General features: G+C 38.6%; 1 protein-coding gene across 1 annotated transcript in view; it reads right to left on the reverse strand.

Annotated features, from left to right (window-relative positions):
* Positions 1-1,277: 1,277 nt before the first annotated feature.
* The window catches only part of GABRA3 (gamma-aminobutyric acid type A receptor subunit alpha3), a 206,284-nt gene continuing 190,398 nt past the window's right edge, over positions 1,278-17,163 (reverse strand). Inside the window, exon 10 of the mRNA XM_036413166.2 lies at positions 1,278-2,228. Coding sequence (XP_036269059.1) covers positions 1,893-2,228 — 336 coding nt within the window. The 3' untranslated portion in view covers positions 1,278-1,892. The remainder of the gene's footprint in view (positions 2,229-17,163) is intronic.

Raw genomic sequence — 17,163 nt, forward strand, 5'->3', positions numbered from 1 at the left:
AGGCAAAGGTCAAGCTTCCATTCTAATTCCATAGTATGATCATTAACAACCCCCATCCCCATCCCCACCTATCCACATCACTCTTCTAGTCATAAATTTATCTACAGACACAGTCTTAGGAATAATGGGACTAGCATGCATTATTCTGGCAACGGCAAGGAAGCAAGGTGTATAGGGAAAGGATGGGTGAAAATTCAACCAGCAGCTAATGACAGACCCCTAGGAGCTTTGTTCAGGAGTAGACAGGGGGAAAAAATTTTTGGTACCATCTGTGTTTTACTTTGGGATTCTAGGATATTCTGGATGAGTAGCTAGGGCTGCCATCTTAATCTCATTTCCTTGAGCCATTACAATTAGAATTGGTCTCCTTGGGTAACATATTGTGACTTTCTAAAAATATTTTTGTGTCCAAGCTGCATTCAGGACTCACTAAGCTTGTTGTTATTGTGCTGATTCTGAGATTAAAGTGGACTTCCATTTTCAATCCTATCTTCATTTTGGCCTTTGGAAAGAGGCACATGATGATTCTTTATTACAGACACTTGTAAGGAGCCTAGGCAAGTCAAAGACTTAGTCTATCTACCTTATAAAAATGTTATAATTATAACTGTCTCTTTTACTCACATTAAGAACAAATGATATCAGATGGCACCTAAGTAATATATTATTAAACTGGTAATAAAATTAATGATTTAGTTGACTCAAAAAATCAACTAGACTCTGATTCATCTCTCCTTAGAATCAGCATTAACAGAGGACCAGAGTTTCCTGACACAGTGGGAGCAAAGTTATTGGGCCTGGACTAAGGTATGGATGTGGAGTGTGTGGTAGGAAGAATTTGATTTTTGTCTGCCAGTATCCCTGTCTTTGAGCAAGAATTTAAGCCTTAACTACCACCCAGCCCATATCTGTTGCCCCATCCAATACTTGATTAGGTACCTTAGCAGAGAAGTGACTTTTCTATCACTCTAATCCTTTTAAAATTATTTGTGTAAGTTGGTTGTGGGTTATTGTTAAGCTGATTAAAATTATTTGTGTAGGCATTTGATATAGATCTTTTTTGTTTCTATTCATACCTTTTTAGTAGAAATTTTAAAAATACTTAATAATCTTTTTAAAGAGTTTGCAGGTGGCAATGAATCTATACTAAGCAGTGGCCAGCTGGCTACAAGGGTTGAGGGCATGAGAGAAGAGTGCTTTCCTGGAGGATATATATACCAAAAAAATGTTACTATTTTTCTGAGGAGCTAGACATGGCAAGCTGGCCCAATTTGTTCTATCAGTTTTGGCCATACATGGTAAACAGTGGTGAGCCTCAACTGTCCCCACTAACCTCCAACTAATAAAGGGGCTGTGGACCATGGTGAGAGGATAGCACTAGCACCTGCCATTGCTATTAATACTTATACTTAGTGAGCCCTGCTGTAGGCAGGGATGGTGGCAGGCAGAACCTCATGAAATAGCCTTGCATGGCTCCCTACTGAGTCAGAATCATCTGATCTGGGCCAGTTAACGATCCTCCTTGGTTTGGACCTCTCAAACAGCCAAGGCTTCCACTACAAGTAATAGACCCTCCTGTACTTTTAGCACTGGGCAGAGTGCAATGAAATATATAGTTACCTTAATTGGGGAAGACTGGCAGACTAAGATGAGCAACTGGACAAATGGCAGTGTTTGGCTCTGATGAGGGTACACTCAGCAATGTTAGAGAACAAGTAATTTTTCTGTTAATGTGTTTTTTTTCATTGAGGTTCATAAATATGAATTGAGAGTAACAGCTTGGTAGAGGGTTAAAAAGAAGAATCCTGAAACACAAGAAGGGGAACCCCGGGGTTTAGGTGCTTGGATGCTTCCTAGGGTATACTGTACTCTGGTTGCTATGCTCCCACTATCTACTGTTTGCGAATCATGCCCTTAATAGCTGACTCACGGTTGACATATGTGGCCCAATAGACCAGATTGAAAATGGCAAAGAGCACAGGAAAGACGATGCGGGAAATTTTGTCAACCTTGCTGACACTATTGTAGGTCTTGGTTTCAGTTGGGATGTCCGGCACGTAGGTGGTCTTCGGTGAAGCAATAGTAGTTGGGGTTGAGGGGGCACTTGGAGCAGCACCCTGGGGGATGGTGGAAAACTCAGTGTCCTTAGCCAGGTTGATGGGATAGGTGGTCCCCACGATGTTGAAGGTGGTGCCGATTTTCTTTGTCGGAGCTGCTGGTGTTTTTTTCTAGGGGCCAGAAAATGTAAGGGGGAAAGGGGAACAAAAAATCTAGTTAATTATTTACATTGAGCACATTTGGAAGCTGTAGAAAGAAGGAACCCTGAGGGAAGTTAAGACGCAGGGCCCTAAAGCCAATAACACTGAGTAGACATGTTTGAGTCTAAAAACTTGTATCATGGTTTACTAGCTATGTGGCTTTGGCCAAGTAACTTCTCTTCTTTGAGCTTTAGTTTCTTCATCTGTAAAATGAGGATAAAAATATTTGGCAGGATTGTTGAGTGAATCAAATGACAGAATGGTGGTAGAAATCACTTGACAACTGTAAAATGCTTTTCACATGTAGGGTCCTGTATAATCATGTGATTTTATCCTTATGGTAACCCTAATGAGATAGGTGGGTGAGATTACCCCTATTTGACAGATAAGATAAAGCCTCAGACTGAGTGGAAGAACCCACAATAGCCGCTTGGGCTCCTGACTTTTATCCAGGGCTCCTCCATGCTGCTTTCTATAGGCACAAGACACTTTTTTGATTACCCAAGAAATAACTCCAAAAGGCTTCAAACATCAAGTGGCACATCTCCTGTGGGGAAGAGAGCTTGGTGAGTCTGAAAGTAATTTTGCCTTAAAGATACAATAAATACTATGGTATGTTTACATCTATCATTATAACAGTATCGTACCCTTCATGCACTATAAATGTGTTCAGCAAGTTAGGGGGCACACCAGGGTTTTCCACTCTTGCAAGGCTGCAGGCCAGAACCACAACCTCCCAAGAAGCTATGCAAATGCTCCACCCTGACATAGCAAAGGCAGGGACAGCTGGGCTTGCTATGACACTCTTCTTTGGATGTTTTTTTTTTCAGATTCAAAATATTCAATGGGAAACAAGTATGCATACATGTGCCAATTTATTCTCACATATATAATTTGGGTATATATGGATCTTCCGTGTAGAAAAGAGAAGAGACAAAGGTCAAGCCTGGATTGGAAGAGAGAGGCTGAACAGGAGGCCAAGGGAACAGGCCAGTTCCAGACTTAGGCCAAAGTCAGTGACCAAGTTCATAGTCTGTAGTGTTTGCAGCCTCACTCACTACTCTGGCCTTTTCTTCCTTCCATCCCTCTTTGTTTATAGGGACAAGTGGGGATAGATGAGATTCAGAAATGCCCAGGAATAGGGCATTTTATTGCCCTAATTTCACACACCTTACTTTGTTCCCTTTCTCAGTGTTACTTTGCAACAACCTCTTCACTCTTATACTTCCTATGTGTTTTCCTTACTGGGTTTCTCTACTTCCTCCCTCTCTTATTGACCCCTTTCTCCCAATCTCTCCACTTTTCTTCTTTACATAAGAGTCATCATCAGTTTGATTCCTTTTTCTCTTTAGACCACACTGCCATTTACCTTTACTTTCCTGATTCTAATAATGTTTGCCAAATATTTACTGAGTGTTTACTGGGCCAAAATTGTGCTAGGTATTTATGGAAAGGTGGGAAAGTTAAAAGATGAATCAGTTTTAGTCCCCTTTTTTTCCAGGAGTTCACAGTCCATGGGAGAGATAGCCTTCTGAACACATCATCACCATGTAATGTGATCAAGGCTCCAATAGATATGAGCAGAGTATGATAGAAATTCAGTAGAGAGAGGGGCAAGGTACCTATAAATGTTGGAAACAGTGGCTCAGAGAAAGCAATTGAGTTTATAAGCTTGGTTGTAAAAAAAAAAAAAAAAGAGCAGGATCTCATCATATAGAGATGCAGCAGACCAATTTACATGCCAAATGGACTGTTTAAAGGGTGGCAAAGAGTCTGCTGTGGCTGAATCACAGTGTGCAGAGCAAAAGCATTCATTGGATGTCATGGAGGATCCTCCTGTTGTGCTTGCTGGTGCTAGCTTCAGGGTTTCAATCAGGAAGGGATGTTGGTTTAAGTAAATGAATAATCTGACTAATAAGACATTTACAAAGCAATACTGGTCTTTCTCTTTGAAGATCACAGTCACTTTGCTACAAGTAGAAATGGGGAGAAACTTGAAGGCTTCTAAAGATCTTGTAAATTAGCTTTAAATATTACATGGAACTCATTTATAATTAGCAAATTTATTGTGTGAATAGAGGCCTGCTGCTAAATGCCCCAGCTGTTAGATAAAAGAACATTTTACTGTTTGCTTACTTATTAATTCACTTAGTAATCTTTTTTTCTCATGGGTAAATAAATACTCACACGCACATGCACACGCACACATGCAAAAGGAAAAAAAACAACAACCTACTACCCTGACTTTGCTGGAAGCTTTCACACATTATTTTATTTAGTCATCTTATAAGCTGGTTAAGACCAAGTCTCCAAAAACAATCATTCTGAACGGCAAACAGAATTTCTTCAGCTTCATATATACTTTGTATTCTACAAGTGGGAAGAAGCGGCATTTGATTCAACTGCATATTTTTAAATAATAAAGGAAAAATATGTTTTAATTTCTCTTGCCCCTTTCAACATTTAAATGAGACACATAATTTTTATCTAAATTGTCAAAGAAGAAAATCAAAGCAAAAGTTGTGGTGTCACAAATACAGGAGCCAAAGTCAAAGGTTATTGGTTAATATTTCTGCATCTAGTTTTATAATACTTCTTTATGCACTGGAATTTGATAGATACAAACTAGACTGACTTACCTTTAACCAAGTTGCAATTCTATTCCTACCTCCCTAGCCAAGCACCTGGCTCTTAGGCATGCAATGGATAGTTACTGAATGGAAAAAAAAAATGACACCCCTCTCCACTCAAAATTCTTGATGTCCTATACTCTACAGAGTGTATCTCTATAGTTTCATAATTCGTATATGGCAAAACTGCAACTGACTTCTCCAAGATCCCTCAAGCAGTCTGACCCTAGGACAAGAATGCTTTCCTTCTAGAAAGCTACCTCATCTGGGTTTTGGGATGAGGCAATGAAACCTTTTATGAACTGATGCATGTCCAACTTAAGAGTTTTCCTCAAATGGTACTACAATCTATTGTTTCCAGAAGTACAATTTGGAGGATTAGTTCTAGCCCTAGATATACTTGACACCCAGCTAGGACTGTAGAGCATATACATATATGATTCAGTGCCTCAATATCAACTCCCTAACAATCAGTCAACTTTCCTTAAGCCTAGTTTTCAGAAGTGGGGTAAAGTAATGGATTATGTGGTGACTTGAACTCAAATACAAATCAGAGCAATAACAAAAAATGAAGAACACATTTTTAAATGAGTAAAGTACTTGAATATTCATCCAAAGGAGAAATACAAATGGCCAGCAACCACATGAAAAGATGCTCAACACAGTGCACTAGTCATGGGGAAAGACAAATAAAAAACACAATGAGATATCACCTTACACCCATTAGGATGCCTACTATCAACAGCAAGAACAAAACCAGAAAATAACAAGTGCTGGCAAGGATATGGAGAAATTGGAAATGTTGTACAATTTTAGGAATGTAAAATGGTATAGCTTCTATGGGAAATTGTATGTTAGTTCCACAAAAAATTAAAAATAGAACTGAAATATGACCCATCAATTCCACTTCTGGGTATATATCTCCCCAAATTGAAAGTAAGGTCTCAAAGAGATATTTTCACATACATATTCATAGTAGTATAATTCCCAACAGCCAAAATGTAGAAGCAACCCATGTCCATAGAATAATAAGTAAACAAAACATGGTATAAAGATGCAATGGAATATTATTCATTCTTAAAAAGAAAGGAAATACTAATACATACTAGATGAATAAACCTTGAGGAGGGCATTATGCTCAACAAAATAAGCCAGTCACAAAAAGACAAATACTATATTATTCCATCTACATGAGAGTACTCAAGAGTAGTCATATTCATAGAAATAGAAATTAGGATGGTGGTTTCCAGTGGAAGGGAGCATGGAGATTTATGGTTGTTTAATGGGCACAGAGTTTCAGTTTTGCAAAATGAAGATTTCTGGAAATTTGTTGGACAACATTGTGAATATACTTAACACTACTGAAATATATAGGTAAAATGGTTAGGCTGGTAAATTTCAGGCTGTTTAATGAGAGATATTAATTAAAAGATAACTATCAATAAAATGTAAAGGAGAAAGCACAAGAAGCATGCAGAGAGTCATAGATAATGTCAAGGAAATTCAAAAGAGGAAAGGAGCATGCAAGATTAGGAGAAGGTCAATAAGCCAATAAAAAGGAGAGAAAATGCAGGTGGAAGGAAAGTAATCACTTGGAACAATTTTCTGAGAGATTGGAAAATACCCTGAGCATAAGTGGGGAATTACCTGGGACCACATCACAGCTAAGGAAAGAGTGGATGACACTCAAATACTATCTGTAGTTTGGTGGGATAAAAGGTACCAAGTAAGTTAAGGTAAATCTTATACAATAGTTTTCACATTTCCCATGCAGAAGTTAAAGCGAATGGTCAAGATTTAAGATAGATTTTATAGGAAATATAAGATAGAACTGATTAGAGACACAGAGAAAGATAGCAGGCACATGTTGAAGAACCAGCAGAATTCAAGAATATAAGATCATAAATGTCAGCAATCCATTGATACCTGTGGAATTTTTTTTTTCAGAGAGAAGTAGAGGAGTTGGATTGAAGTGAGTGAGGAAATTGAGAGTGCTGGTTAGTGACTCAGTGATATTCCATGAAGCCAAGGCTGGATAGAAAAGGAAGAAAAATAGGGAATTGTGGATTTTGAAAAACTACAAAGATCATTCATTCATTTGTTAAGTATTTACTGAGCATCTACAACTTCAGAGAATCTCTGCTAGGTGCTGGGGCTGGAGCACTGAAAAGTAAATCATGGCCCCTTACCTCAATGAGCTCACATTACAGAGAAGAAAGGCATGTAGTGTAGTTAACATGTAAGCATCTGAATATGCAAGAAATTTTAATAATGGTGATATATTATGCAGGGCAGTGGTAGATAAGGATGATGACTTCTAGTCAGAAAAAAGTATCTTTTTGGAGGTGAGCAGAGATCTGAATAAAATGAGAATGCAAGCCATGAAAAGATTTGAACAACAAAACTTTCAGAGACAGAAAATAGTAGTGACAAAGCACTTGGAGTTAGAAAGGGAGTGACTTGTACAAAGATAATCAAGGAGGCCATAATGGAGTGAAGTAAATGAAAAAAAGAAAAGAAAAAAGGACAGGGAGTAGAATGAGCACCCCTCTATTATGTCCCCTGGATCTGAGTCTGTGGGAGGGGCCACATGGTAGATATTGGGGCCAGCAGAGGGATATGGTGGACATACCAGCATTGAAACTGAGGGACCCTTGATTTCCAGAGGAACTCTTGATCGAGAGCAGGATATGGACTGGACAGTGGGGTCCAGGAAGGAAGATAAGTCCTGCTCAATTGGAGTGCAGGGGAAGTGTTCTTTCTTCCATCTGCAGAATGGCTGTTTCTGCCCCACCCTGCACCAAAACAAGCTAAGGAAGAATTATGCTGGGCTGGAAATCTGCACACCTGCCGCTGGGCCTGGTCAAAGTCCCCATCCATTGGGATCCAGTGGACTGAGTAATTGGGCTTCCTTGGAGCCTGGTTGGAGGCTCCATCAAGTGGGGGCCAACAGCACTAAAAGTTTGGAGTGCCATGCTGAACTATTTACTTATTTATTTATTTATTTATTTATTTATTTATTTATATTATTACTAGAGGCCCGATGCACAAAATTCATGCACTCGTGGGGGGGTGTGCAGGTTCCCTGAGCCTGGCCTGTGCCCTCTTGCAGTCTGGGAGCCCCCTGGGGATGTCCAACTGATGGCTTAGGTCCGCTCCCCACAGGGCCTAAGTTGGCAGTCAGATATCCTTACTGTGAGCCTGGCTTCTGCCTGAGTGGCACTCCTCCTGTGCGAGTGCACTGACCACCAGAGGGCAGCTCCTGTACTGAGCATCTGTCTCCTGGTGGTCAGTGTGTGTTATAGTGACCAGCTGTTCCACCATTGGGTCAAAACTCGTTCTCTGGCATCCCCTGAGGGGTTCCAGATTGAGAGAGGGTGCAGGCCAGGCCAAAGGACCTTACCAGTGCACAATAGGGGCCGGGGAGGGATGGGGGAGGTTGGCCAGACAGGGAGAGGCCATGAGGGGGCTCCAGGCTGTGTCCGGCATGTCTTGCTCAGTCCTGATAGGCCAGACCCCAGCAGCCAGCTAACCTACCAGTCAGAGCATCTGCCCCTGGTGGTCAGTGCATATCATAGCAACTGGTCAACCAGTCAACTCTCTTCCCCCCCAGGTGGTCAGTGCACACCAGAGTGAGCAGTTGAATGGCCTTAGCATATCATTAATGTATTACAATTTGGTTGGTTGAACAGCCAACTGGATGACCAGACACTTAGCATATTAGGCTTTTATTATAAAGAATAATAATAATAATAATAATAATAATAATACTACTTATTATTATTATTTTAAAAACCCCTCCTGCTTGAGGTGGCAGCGAAGGGGTGCCAGCAAGCCAGGCAGAGCTGAGACATTGGAGGAGAGGAAGTACCTACCCTCTTCCTATAAATTATGGGCACAATGTGAGTCTGTTCAAACCATCTTGGCCAGGATCTAGATTCCCCTCCCCCAACAGAGCCCAGGTATGTAAGCCAAGGGTAAAAGCTCAGAACAGAGAGACATTCAAGGTGTGAGACACAAGGCAGACTCAGCCTCTGGACTATAGAGGCCACGCTCACCAGACTACTCGGGGCTCTGCCCTGCCAGACTTTAACCATGTTGCCAAGGCACAGTCAGAGCCAGGCAGAGACTGTACCACTGGGTCCCACAAAATACCTACTACATAAGACCACCCCACAAAATCTGGGAGCATGGTAGTTTAATACATAGAGGGGAAAAACAAAGGGACAGTAAACATGGGTAGACAAATAACTCCCAAAATGAAAGAAAATTAGGAATCACTAGAAAATGAAATGGAGGTAAACAATCTATTAGATAAATAATTCAGAATAATGGTAATAAGGGTGCTCAAATAATTCAGTCAGAACTATAAACAACTTAATGAGCATTATAAGGATCTTAATGAGAGCTACACCAACATGAAAAGAGAGCTTGAAACAATAAGAATCAATTGGAAATGAGGATTGACGTAGCTGAAATAAAGAACACAAATGGAAGGATTCAACAGTAGACTAGAATAAGCTGAGGACCGAATCAGTGAATTAGAAGACAAGGTAGAGAAAAATACCTATTTAGAGTAGCAAATGGGAAAAAATTTAAAAAGCAGGAAGATAGTCTAAGGGAGCTTGGCGACAATATGAAAAGTAACAACATTTGCATTGCAGGGTTACCTGAAGGAGTGAATCTGAGAAAATAATAGAGAACCTGTTTGAAGAAATAATGGCTGAAAATTCTCCTAACCTAAGAAAGCAAAAGTCACTCACATTCAGGAAACACAGACCCAGTCAAGATCAACCCCAAAAGACACACACTTAGGCACATATTAATTAAAATGTCAAACACTAAGATAAATAAAGAGTATTAAAGGCTGCAAGAGAGAGACAGAAAGATACCTACAAGAGAGCTCCCATTAGACTATCAGCTGACTTCTCATTAGAAACACTTGGGAAAGAAGAGAATGGCATGAAGTATACAGGTAATAAAAACCAAGGGACTGAACCTAAGAATACTCTATCCAGTAAGGCTATTATTCAAAATCGAAGGTAAAATAAACAGTTTTGCAGACAAAAAAAAAATGACTAATAGAGTTTATTACTACCAAACCAGTACTTCAAGAAATGCTAAGGGGACTGTTGAAAGAAAAAGAAATAGAGGGGAAGAGTAAAACACAGGCATAAAGAATAACAATGACAATAAATAAATACCTATCCTATATAATAAAAGGCTAATATGCAAATTGACCAAACAGTGGAACAACTAGTCATTATGACATGCATTAACCACTAAGGGGCAGACATTCAATGCAGGAGCTGCCTCCTAGTGGTCAGTGTGCTCCCATGGGGGAGCACTGCTTAGCCAGAAGCCAGGTTCATGGCTGGTGAGTATAGCGGCAGTGGCAGGAGCCTCTCCCGCCTCCCCAGCAGCACTAATGATGTCCGGCTGATGACTTAAGCCCGCTTCCTGAGAGCTCCCAGACTGAGAGAGAGCATAGGCCAGGCTGAGGGGCCCTACCCTTCCTCAAGTGCACAAATTTTGTGTACCAGGCCTCTAATCAATAATAACCTTAAATGTAAATGGCTTAAATTCCCCAGTCAATGAATGGATTAGAAAACATGTCCTGTATATATTCTGTCTACAAGTGACCCACCACAGAACAAAGGACACTCACAGAATAAAAGTGAAGGGATGGGGGAAAAATTACAGGCAAATAATAAAAAAAAAAGATGGGGTAGCAATATTCATATCTGACAAAATAGACTTCAAAGTGAAGGCCATAACAAGAGATAATGAAGACCACTTCATAAATACTAATGGGACCAATACAACAAGAGGATATAACTGTGGTAAACACATATTCACCCAATACAGAAATTCTTTATCTAGTAAAAAAAAAAACAACAGCAAAACTTCTAGAGGACTGTAAAGGAGAGATTGATAGCAATTCAATTACAGTAAGGGACTTTAACACCCCACTGACATCACTGAATAGATATTCTAGACAAAAAAAAAAAAAATCAACGAAGAAATAGCTATCTTAAACAACACACTAGATCAAATGGAATTAATTGACATTTTCACAAAATTAAATGCCAAGGCTATAGAATATATGTTCTTCTCAAGAGCACTTGGAACATTTTCAAAGACAACCCGCATGTTAGGATACAAATTAAGTCTGAAATCTCAAGAAGATTGAAATCATATCAAGCATGTTCTCAGACAGATCACAATGGCATGAAATTAGAAATCAACTACAATAAAAATCACTCAAATTCATTCAAACACTTGGAGGCAAAATAGCATGTTATTAAGCAATGAATGGGTTACCAAAGAGATCAAAGAATAAATTTTTTAATATCCTGGAAACAAATGAAAATGCACATACAACAACCCAAAATCTATGTGACACAGTGAAAGCAGTCCTGAGAGAGAAATTCATAGTTCTACAGGCCTAGCTCAAAAAACAAGAAAAACTGTTAACAAGTTATCTAATCCTACAACTTAAAGAATTGGAAAGAGAATAAGAAAAGCCCAGAGTAAGTAGAAGGAAGGGCATAATAAAGAGCAGAAATAAATAACATAGAGACTAAAAACAATACAAAAGATCAATGAAACCAAGAGTTGGTTCTTTGAAAAGGCAAACCAGATTGGTTAACCTTTAAGCAGATTCATCAAAAAACACAGAGAGGGCCCAAATAAACAAAATCAGAAATGAAAGAGGTTAAGTATCAGCTGACCCCAATAGAAATACAAAGGATTGCAAAGAAACCCACCATGAATGACTATATTCCAGGAAACGACAATCTGGACGAAATGGACATATTTCTGGGGAAAAAATGCAACCTTCCAAAACTCAATCAGGAAGAATTAGAAGACATGAGAAAGCTGATAATTACTGATGAAATTGAAACAGTAATAATAATAATTAAAAAATACTTCCAGCAAACAAAAACCCTGGTCCAATGGCTTCATATGGGACTTAACCAAACATTCAAAGAAGAACTAGCACATATCTTCCTGAAACTATTCCAAAAAGTTCAAGAGGAAGAAACACTCCCAAACTCTTTCTATGAGGCCAGTATTACCCTAATTCCAAAACCAGATAAGGGCACTACAAGAAAGAGAATTGTAGGCTAATATCTGCTGAATATAGATGCTAAAATTTTCAAAAATATTAGCAAATGGAATTTAGCAAAACATTAAAAATATCATACACCATGACCAAGTGGGATTTATTCCAGGGATGCAAGGCTGGTAAAATATTTTAAAAAATCAATAAATGTGATATATCACATAACCTGATTGCAAGACAAAATCACATGGTCATTTCAATTGATACAGAAAAATATCATTCGACAAAATCCAACACACTTTTTTAAATTAAAAAAACTGTCAGCAAAATGTGAATAGAAGGGTTATACCTCAATATAATAAAGGCCATATATGACAAACATATAGCCAACTCAATGGGCAAAAACTAAAACCATTTCCCCCAAGAACAGGAATAAAATAAGGATGCCCACTTTCACCACTCTTGTATAATATAGAACTGGAAGTCCTAGCCATAGTGACTAGACAAGAAGCAAAAATAAAAGGCATCCAAATTGGAAAGGAGGAAGTAAACCTGTTATAATTCATAGATGACATGATATTTTACAAAGAAAACCCTAAAGCCTCCTTCAAAGAACTACTAGATTTAATAAATGAATTCACAATGTAGCATGATACAAAATTAATACCCAGAAATCTATGGCATTTTTATATAACAGTAATGAACTTTTAGAAATTGAAACTAAGAAAGCAATCCCCTTTACCTTTGCAACAACAACAAAAAAATTAAGATACTTAGGAATAAACATAATCAAGGAGGCAAAAGACCTGTACTTGGAAAACTACAGGATGTTGAAAAAGAGAAAGATATATACAAATGCAAGAATATACTATGCTCATGGATTTGGTAGAATCAACATTATTAAAATGTCCATATTATCCAAAGCAATCTATAGATGCAACGTAATCCCTATCAAAATACCAATAAACACTCCAAAAATGTATATTGAACAAAAAAAGACCCTGAAGAGCCATAGCAACCTTGAGAAAGGACAAAGTTGGAGAAATTACAATACCAGATATGAATTTATAGTACAAAGCCACTGTACTCAAAAAAGCCTTGTACTGGCACAAGAAAAGGCATATATTGATAGATCAATGGGATAGAACAGAGAACTCAGAACCCAGAAATTGACTCAAGCCATTAAGCACAATTATTATTTGGCAAAGGAGGCAAGAACATACAATGGAGTAAAGACAGTCTCTTCAATAAATGAAGCTGGGAAGATTGGACAGGTACATGGAACAAAATGAAACTAGACCACCAATTTATACCATACACAAGGAAACCTCCAAAATGGATAAAAGACTTAAATGTAAGTTGTGAAACTTATAAAACTCTTACAAGAAACCATAGGCAGCAAAATCTCTCAAAGCAACATGTTTACCCATTCATCTCCTAGGGCCATGGTCAATAAACTGCTGCTCATGAACCACATGTGGCTCTTTGGCACCTTGAGTGTGACTCTTCCACAAAATACCATGGTCTGGGCGAGTCTATTTTGAAGAAGTGGCATTAGAAGAAGCTTAAGTTTAAAAAATTTGGCTCTCAAAAGAAATTTCAATCATTGTGCTTTTGATATTTGGCTCTGTTGACTAATAAGTTTGCTGACCACTGTCCTAGGGCAAAGGAAACTAAGGAGAAAATAAACATATGGGACTATCTATATATATAAAAGCCAAGTGACTGGAATGATGGAACCAGAATGACGAGTCACTATGATGCACATTGCAGCGGCCAACTGGCCTGATCAGGGCCCCGATCATCCCCCACCCCTAACCTCCCATGGCCCCTCCTCATGGCCAGCCCCACCTCCAATTTCCCCCCTCCCAAAAGGGGATGGGGCCGGCCAACCTCTTGCATCCCCTTCACCTAGCCCCTCCCAGCCAGCAGGCTCTGATCACCCAATTGGGGCTGGGCCCCAGGCTGGGATGGGGAGCTGGAGGTGGGTGGGGGGAGACATGGGCAGTGAGGGAAGGAGGATGGGGGGAGGTGGGGAGACAGGAAACCTGATCACCCCTGTCACTGGCCAGGCCTGGGGACCCCACCAGTGCATGAAGTTCATGTACCTGGCCTCTAGTATTAAAATAAAAAGATTTTCTGCACAGCAAAAGAAACCTTGAACAAAATGAAAAAAAGAGCCCACTGCATGGAAGAACATATTTGGCAATCATATCTGATAAGGGGTTAATTTCCAAAATATATAGGGAACTCATAGAACTTAACAAAAGAAAGACAAACCAATTAAAAATGTAAAAAGGACCTAAATAGATACTTCTCCAAAGTGGACATACAGATGGCCAGGATACATATGAAAATGCTCAAAGTCACTAATTATCTGAGAGATGCAAATCAAATGACATTGAGGTATCAACTCACACCTGTCAAAATGGCTATCTTCAACAAATCAACATACAACAAGTGTTGGAACTCTGTGGAGAAAAGGGAACACTAGTACACTGCTGAAGGGAATGCAAAGTGGTTCAGCCACTGTGGAAAACAGTATGGAGTTTCCTCAAAAATTAAAAATGGTACTCCCAGTGATCCCACATCTAAGAATATATTCTAAGAAATTAGAAACACCAATCACTAAGAATATATGCACCCCTATTTTCATAGCAGCACAGTATATAATAGCTAAGATTTTGAAAAGCCCAAGTGCCTATTACTAGGTGAGTGAATAAAAAAGCTGTGGTATATTTACACAATGAAATATTACATAGCTGTAAAGAATAACTCTTACCATTTGCAACAGCATGGAGGGACCTGGAGAGTATTATGCTAAGCAAAATAAGCCAGTCAGACAAAGGTAAATATCACATGATCTCACTCATATGTGAAATAGAATGAACAAAATAAACTGGTGAACAAAATAGATCCAGAGACATAGAAGCATGGAATAAACTGTTGAATCTCAGAGGGAAGGCAGAAGAGGGTGAGTGGGTGGGAAGAGATCAATGAATAACCCAGGAAACAGATAATAGAGTAGTGAAGGCCTGAAGTAGGGTTTGGGGGCTGGAATTAAGAGGTCACTGGGGGAAAGGGGGACATAAAATATGTAATACTTCGAACAATAAAAATTAAAAAACATAAAAAATAATTAGTAAAGTTTTACTTTTAATGAATTTCATTTTTTTCTGTGTTAGTGGTTCTCACTATTGTACCAGTGTAGACAAAGTATAGCACACTAACATTAGAGATACATTTTTATGCATTCCCTGATTGCTCATGGTGAGGGACTAAGAGAAACACTGAGATCCCCTTTTTTGCAAAAGTTTTTTCATTTTCAGCTTTTCTTGGAATTTTAGAAATGGTAATCATTTTTGACATTTAGAGTCTCTTAATATGTATTCTAGTTCTCTCTCTGCCTTCAAACCATCCCTGTACTTCTCCCTGGTCACAAAAATACAAGTTATCATATTTTTCACAAGACATCCCTGACAGCCTTTCAGATATCTGACATTAGCCATTATCCTCTTGAGGTATTTGCCACTCCTCCATTATAGCAACAGCCAAACTAGAACAGTGTACTTTAAATATGGCTCAACCAGCACAGAATAAAAAGGGCTTACCATTTTACTTGGTCAATTCTTAACTCAAGTTCAAATCAAATTTGGCTTTTTGAGAGTTACACCACATGGAGGGCTTACATTAAATTTGCTTTCCCTGTATCCCAGTATCTTATTTATAATGTACAGAACTATTTTTGTATCCATGTGTGAAAACTTGTTTGATTTCGCAAATGTTAAGCTTTTGATTGGAGCCTGTTCTCTCAAACTTTATAAATCGTTTTTGATTCATAATTCAGAAGACCATGCACTCTAACCAACATTCGCTAATATCAGCTTACAAATTTGAATCTGTTGTATGTACTCATTTGTATTATTGATGACAATATTTAAGAGCAAAGGGTCAAAGATAAAGCCCTGTGAATTATCACTGGGAGGTCCAATTTAGGTTGATGTCCACTCATTAGTCAATTCCATTGGCTTCAATTGTTCAATCAACTCATTCAGCCTAATTGCAATATTTTTTCCACTATGCTTCTTTTTTATGAAGGCATCATTTAAAAAGTTACTCAGATGTCCTGGTAAAGTCTATGGTATTTCCTGGTTCACCAGTCTAGAAAATTTTTCATAAAATTTCATAATGTTAGTTTGGCAAAATTTCTTCTTAGTGAACTCAGACTAGATGTCAGTTATTAGTGCTAATTGCTCTTAAAACATCTGTTTAATAGAATATTCTAGGGACCTATGGGCTTACTATGTCAGAGTAAGGACAGCTTTGCTCTCTTCTCTTCTCTAGAACTAACCAAAAACTATAAGGAAAATGAGAGATATAAAGCAAAACTCCATCTTTGATGAAACATGGAAACATTTTTAATCCTAATTCCAAAAATTAAGGGTTTTCAAATGCAGTAAAAATTGTATATGAGTGAAGAAGACACTGAGGATGACTGCTGTTCTGTATTTCAGGCCAATCCTACAGTCCTAGAATGCTGGTAGCATGAGTGGAGTGAGCAAACAAATGACGCATTTTAAAACAAACCAGTTATCAGATTGGTAGTAAAAACAGTATTTTTAATGAGAACATTCTGAAACACAGTTTGACTATCAAATAATGGCAGAGAAAATAGAGACTGAAAAAAGTTAAAGGGTATAATATTACATACTCATTTACAAACACACCACTGTTCCCATACATAGAGGGGTTTCCTTTGAGCAAGGGAAACTTCTTGCTAGTTAGAAGCAGAATCAAAACTACAATGAGAATCAATAAGAATTTATATAGACCACATATGGTTTTCAAATTACTCTCAAATATTCACTCTCAAGTATTTACTACTATTGTGCTCACTCAGTCCCTCTCCAAAAAGCTACTTTCACACATGGTAAAGAATTCCTCTCATCAACTTTCAAGTAATTATTGAAAGCAAACCAATATGATTACTGATGCAAAATATGTTGCAAAAAGGAAGAAAGAGTACCAATAAAAGATTGTGGAACCAGATATAATCTATAATAATAAAAGCATAATATGGTAATTAAACCACTCAGCCAACTGTCCTTCCAGACAACCTTTCAGAGGAAGCCGGGGTTACAAAGGTCAAGGCAGTTGCATCGGCTGCAAGGGCCCAGCCCCTTGCACAAATTTTGTACATCAGGCC

The sequence above is a fragment of the Pipistrellus kuhlii genome, unplaced genomic scaffold, assembly GCF_014108245.1.
Source record: "Pipistrellus kuhlii isolate mPipKuh1 unplaced genomic scaffold, mPipKuh1.p scaffold_m20_p_49, whole genome shotgun sequence".
NCBI lineage: Eukaryota > Metazoa > Chordata > Mammalia > Chiroptera > Vespertilionidae > Pipistrellus > Pipistrellus kuhlii.